At 41.9% G+C, this 6,000-nt stretch overlaps 1 protein-coding gene across 3 annotated transcripts in view; it reads left to right on the top strand.

Annotated features, from left to right (window-relative positions):
* The first annotated feature begins 1,308 nt into the window (after positions 1-1,308).
* Positions 1,309-6,000, top strand: part of TTC8 (tetratricopeptide repeat domain 8) — a 51,612-nt gene continuing 46,920 nt past the window's right edge. For 2 of the 3 annotated variants that reach the window (XM_026515481.3, XM_026515482.3), the window contains exon 1: positions 1,309-1,471. In XM_026515481.3, coding sequence (XP_026371266.1) covers positions 1,358-1,471 — 114 coding nt within the window. In that variant the 5' untranslated portion in view covers positions 1,309-1,357. The remainder of the gene's footprint in view (positions 1,472-6,000) is intronic. The other variant, XM_044390007.3, reaches the window with a different exon arrangement.

Raw genomic sequence — 6,000 nt, 5'->3', positions numbered from 1 at the left:
AATGGACTAATTACAATAAACATAACTATTTGCTTCTAAGATGCAAAAATTCAAGAAAAACTGCTTAGTTAAGGAGAAAAAAAACCTAATCTCAACCCATTTCTCAGGTTAAAAAGGTAGTTTTATTTTGATACCTATGAAAGATATAAATATCCAGATTAAATATAATGTCTGCATTATGGTACCCTAGTAGTTTGAGAAAATCGTGAGTGATTTATCTTTGCTAAGAGTTGTTGTTTCTTATCTATAAAGGAGATTTAGACCTGACCAGAAAGTTCTTCAGTATTAAGTTAATTTTCCTCTCTTGCCTCTCCCCCTGTGGTAGAAACGAGGCAAGGAAAAAAGATCTCCTAGTTCTCCATAATGAAGTCTACCTGGATTTAGCCCAGTTACACTTCTTTTTCATAACCATTAAAGGTATTTGTCATCTCTGTAAATCTCTAGAGGGAAGTCACAATTGTGCCTCGAAATCATTCTGCACAAGTAAGCATTTGACAAACAGCAACTGCTTGGAGGTGGCGTTTCAAAAAGCTCCGTTTTTTAACTTTTTTTGTTACATTATTTTGTTTGTAAAAACGTCCCCAATTTGTAATCCAGAATCTGTATGCATCGTAGAATAAACGGTATTAACAGCCTGTAGTCACCCAGATTACAGTCCAGCTCCCTAATTTCATGCGACTTTAGGTACATAATTTCTCTTCTTTGGGCCGATATCAGTTTCTCATCTGTAAAATGCATCGGTTGGACTAAGCAGTATCCAATGCCCCTTTCTATTTGAACACTGAGATGTTTTTGAGGACTTGAGGAAACAAACTGGAGAATTTTAGGTGGTAGGTCTTTGGGTTCTGGTGGGCAGTATGGTATTGAAGAAACTGTTCTCATGTTTGTGTTTCTAGAGTCTGAAGGGCAAATGATAGGGGCAAGAAGGCGCACACGGGAAGAGTAGGACAGTGACCTGTGTGAGGGTCAACTCCTGGGACTTTTCTCAGATTCGCAAAGTAAGCGAAGCGTTAGGCTGCTAGGCAACCGCTCCTCCTTTGCTAGAGTGGAGGACCCCAGTCAGAGGTGTCTAAGTCACTACCTCTTAATTTAGCCATAGAGCCTTCTTCTCGAAATTAATGAAATACGTTTCCTTTAAAAGTACATACTTTTTGCAACCAAGATTTGACAAGCCTTGTAGCTGCGTTCTGCTCGTGCTGGGCTTTCTTTTTCCCCTCCTCAGGCGCGATGCGGGCACCTCTCAAGAAAGGCCCCTGCCGCCGTGCGTTGCCGGGCAGAGCAGGACGCCTAGCGCTCCTTCTCGACCCCGCCCTCCCTGGCCCGGACCCTGGTCCTTCGTGCGCCGCCCTCTACCGCCATGGGCTCGGAGATGGAGCCGCTGCTCCTGGCCTGGAGCTATTTTAGGCGCAGGAAGTTCCAGCTCTGCGCAGATCTGTGCACGCAGATGCTGGAGAAGTCCCCTTATGACCAGGTACCAGCCAGACCCCGTCAGCCCTGTGGATTCCAGCGAGAGGCAGAGGGCACTGGGGGGTCCCCCGGCTGCTGGGTGGGGGCTCCGGGGAGGAAGGCCAGGGCGAAGTTGACCGTGTGGTCAGCACAGGCATCTGGAACGAAACCCCCTAGAGCCGTGGCCGGCGTCCCCACGGGACCCTCGAGTGCTGTCCCATGGCCGCCCCCTCCTCAAACTTCAGCAGCCCCTTTCCTTTACGGGTCCCTTGAAGGAATACTTCAAAAGTCCCGAATTTTACTTTGGCGCAGAACTTTGATAATTCACTTATACTTGCATAGGGATGGACTCTGAAGCTCGCTGCGTGTGCGTTATTAATTTCTAAAACGATGTATAAACAAAGATCTGTAACTTCTCACCTCTTGTTGAAATAGCTGCCTTAATTTTTTGGATCAAACGTTGTGATCTCTCCACTTCCTCTTAAGATTGTTGTCGAGGAGTGAAGGAGGCTTTGATTCTGCGACGTGAGTGCATTTTGAGGCAAATAATACAAGTTGGAGAAATGAGAATCTAGGAAGGGAAGAGATATATTTACTATTAGGAGTCAGGAATGGGGGGTCGGGGAAGCCTAAAAGAAGGAATGATGACAATGGTTTTAAGAGAACTTAAACTATTACTGTACTACAGTAATAAGATGAAGTAAGATATTAAATAGAGAGAGTGGTCATATACTCCGGTGGCCCACCTTTAGTTCCTGGAAGAGGTAAAACGGAGAGAAAAGAATAAGAGCAGAGCTGTGGCAGTTTGTCAGTGCTTCTAGTAAAAGCTGGTTTCCCAGCTTTCCTCTAGTGGTGTTACCTTGGAGATGCTAGGAAAAAAGGGAAAATTGAGGGGAGTTACATAAGTGGAGGCATATGTGTGAACACTGTTACTAGGCTCTGCCTTAGTTTCCAGCAGGTGGATGGAGGATAACCTGTTGAGGTGAACAATTTGACTTTCAGATAGATAGAACAATCCATGTTAGTGAGGATACTAAGCTAGATTCTTTTGTGTTAGTTCATGTTAGTTAATAGAACTGGTTTCCATGGAGAAGCATTTTTTTTAAAAGGTTTATTTATTTCAGAGAGAGAAAGAGAGAACGTGCAAGTGGGGGGCAGGGGTAGAGAGATACTCAAGCCACTTCCTGATGAGTGTGGAGCCCGATTCTGGGCTGGGTGCCAGGACCCTGACCCCTGCCAAAATCAAGAGTTGGTCACTTAACTGACTGAGCCACCCAGCTGCCCTGGGAAGCATTTTTCTAAGTGTGTTTCTTGCCACAGTAGTCCCACAGATGCTGCTCAAAAAAACCAGAAAAAGATTCCTCAAATATATCTGGGAATGTTATAAAATATTGACCCCTTTACATTTGTACAACAAAAGTTTGTTAATACTCTATGTGATGTACCAGACATCGTTCTAGGCACAATGGTTTGCAAGTACTTTACTTGCTGTTTCCGTTTTTCCACTGGTTTAGGGTAGTTTCCATTCTGCGTTCCACAGAGCAATAGTCCCAAGAACTGCTTAGGGAAAGGAAGTTTCCTCATTTAATGCATTTGGGAACTATATATTCCCTACTTAGAGACTGAAGATTCATACTAAAGGCTCTGGATTCTGAAGAAAAGAAACTCAATTTTACCTAATTTTGATTAATACAATAGTTCTGAAATTTATTTGACCACTGATTACTTTTTTGGTAGTGGGCAAGGGTCAGATACCTTCACCGTTATCATACTAGGGAGACGTAGTGTCATGGGGGAAATGTTGTTATAGGCAAAGCAGCTGTTCTTATTAATGGTTAAGATCCTATAATCTTGGGGCACCTGAGTGGCTCAGTAAGTTAAGCAACTGTCTTCGGCTCAGGTCATGATCCCAGGGTCCTGGGATGGAGCCCCACGTCAGGCTCCCTGTTTAGCGGGGAGCCTGCTTCTCCCTCTCCCTCTGCTGCTCCCCCTGCTTGTGCTCTCTCACCCTTTCTCTCTCTCAAATAAATTTTTAAAAAAATCTTTAAATAAAAAGATCCTATAATCTTAATATCATTGTGCATTCAGTACAGTACTGTGCCTGTGAACTCGGATTTAGTTGGTGCTAGGCACTGTGATCAGAATTTTATATGTGTTCAATTAAATGACCTTTTGTTGAGTGCTTATGCTTGCCAGGCATAAGTTGTGTCAATTATAAGTATTTCTGTGCTTAGAATAACCTTGCAAAGTAGGTAACAAAAGTAATAGCTAACATTTATTATTTACTCTGTGTTAGGCTTAGTTCATAGGATTTTATAAATCATCTCATTTAATCCTCAGCCATTTTAGGAAGTTGGTACTATTTCCTCCATTTTACAGATTGAGTACATTGGGGCACAAGGTAAAGTAATTTGTGCAAAATTACAAAGCTGGTAAATTCTCTTTATCTATACTGTGCTGCCTCTTTAGCCCTTATATAGCCAAATTTTTCAAAATGGTGTGTTTCTCAACTTTTCCCAGGACATTTTCCCATCTACTGTGCCTTTTTCCAGATTTTAGCTAAATGGTCAAGAATTCTGACATATTTGCATACTTGGATTAAAGGCTCTGGAAAGTCCTGAAGGAAGAAAACCTAACCAATTTTGATTAAGACAGTATTCTGAAACTTATGTGATCTCTGGTGCCTTTTGTGGGGGGGCAGAAGGACAGATTATCTCCCTTATTATCTTGGAGAGATCATTTTGGAAAGTGGAGGGCAAAGCAGCAGTGTGTTTTCATTAATGGTTTAGATGGGGCTGTAGAGATCTTATTGCTCCTTTTTATCTAAGAAGAGTAAGGTAAACAGATGAAGGACTTTGTCTACGACTCCTGAATTAGCAGCTAAATAAGGTAACGGCTTGGGTCTTTTTATTTGGTTTCTTGTACAGCTCTCATTAGGCCTTATGGGCCCTGTTGGCAGATTAAAGATTTGTTATATGTTTAGTGGAACTGTGATTTGGATAATGATAATGAAGAAAAAGACAGGTTTATATAGGGAACTATTGCTGTTGTCATTGGTTAACCATCTGACCTGGTTAAGATCATTAGGGTAGTAGGTCTTGTTAGGTCCTGGCCTATTCTATTGGCCTATTTGTTGTGGATTTGAAAGAATAGTCTATAATGTGATACGTAGTTCATGTCTAATACCAAGGACATTAAAAAAATGTTATTCTTTGTTAGTATTTTCTTGTTATGAGCAGGGGTTGATACGTTCAGCTCCTATAAATATCAGAGTAGGCCTGGGAGAACCAATACCAGATCTAGAAGAAATTTATGATATTCTTTTCCTTTCTAATCCTTTTTATTTGTTTTGCTGAGGTAGTTAAGTAGGAACTATATATATTGCCAGAACAACGCAGTATGTCATCAGGAGTAGAAGTTTAAATTGATGTCACCTTACCAAACTGGGCTCTTGATAGCTGGGTAGGGCTGCTGAAAAGTTTATAGGGTTCACTCATGTTAGTTATTTTTTGACTCAACGTTTACACACTGTGCTTTTCTTAGGTAATTATTTTTAATTTTTTAATTTGAGTATAGTTGACAATGTTATATTAGTTTCAGGTGTACAACATAGTGATTCAGCTTCTCCATATTATGCTGTGCTCACCCCACGTGTAGCTACCATCTGTCACCATACAGCGCTATTACAATATCATTGACCATATTCCCTATGCTGTACCTTTTATTCCCATGACTTACTCATTTCATAACTAGAAGCCTGTATCTCACACTTCCTGTCACCCATTTTGCCCACTCTCCACACCCCTTTGTTCTGGCAACCATCAGTTTGTTTTCTGTATTTGAGTCTATTTCTGCTTTTTGTTTTAAATGAAATCATATGGTATTTGTCTTTTTCTGTCTGACTTATATCACTTAGTATAATACCCTCTAGGGGGGCGCCTGGGTGGCACAGCGGTTAAGCGTCTGCCTTCGGCTCAGGGCGTGATCCTGGCGTTATGGGATCGAGCCCCACATCAGGCTCCTCCGCTGTGAGCCTGCTTCTTCCTCTCCCACTCCCCCTGCTTGTGTTCCCTCTCTCACTGGCTGTCTCTATCTCTGTCGAATAAATAAATAAAATCTTTAAAAAAAAAAAAAGAAACCCTCTAGGGTCCATCCATGTTGTTGCAAATGGCAAGATCTCATTCTTTTTTACGGCTGTGTAGTATTCCATTGTACATATACACCACATCTTCTTTATCCATGGCTATGCATATGGTTGCTTCTATATCATGGGTATAGTAAATAATGCTGCAAGAAACACAGGCGTGCATATATCTTAAGATATATGCTTAAGAAGAAGCTTTCTAGAAGTTTCCTTTAGGGCGCCTGGGTAGCTCAGTTGGTTAAGTGACAGCTTTTGACTCAGGTCATGATCCTGGAGTCCCGGGATCGAGTCTTGCATCGGGCTCCCTGCTCAGTGGGGAGTCTGCTTCTCTCTCTGACCCTACCCCCTCTCGTGCTCTCTCTCTCTCTTTCTCTCTCAAATAAATAAAATCTTAAAAAAAAAAAAGAGGA

The sequence above is a fragment of the Ursus arctos genome, unplaced genomic scaffold, assembly GCF_023065955.2.
Source record: "Ursus arctos isolate Adak ecotype North America unplaced genomic scaffold, UrsArc2.0 scaffold_25, whole genome shotgun sequence".
Taxonomy (NCBI): domain Eukaryota; kingdom Metazoa; phylum Chordata; class Mammalia; order Carnivora; family Ursidae; genus Ursus; species Ursus arctos.
This window is presented reverse-complemented; position numbering and strand designations above follow the sequence as displayed.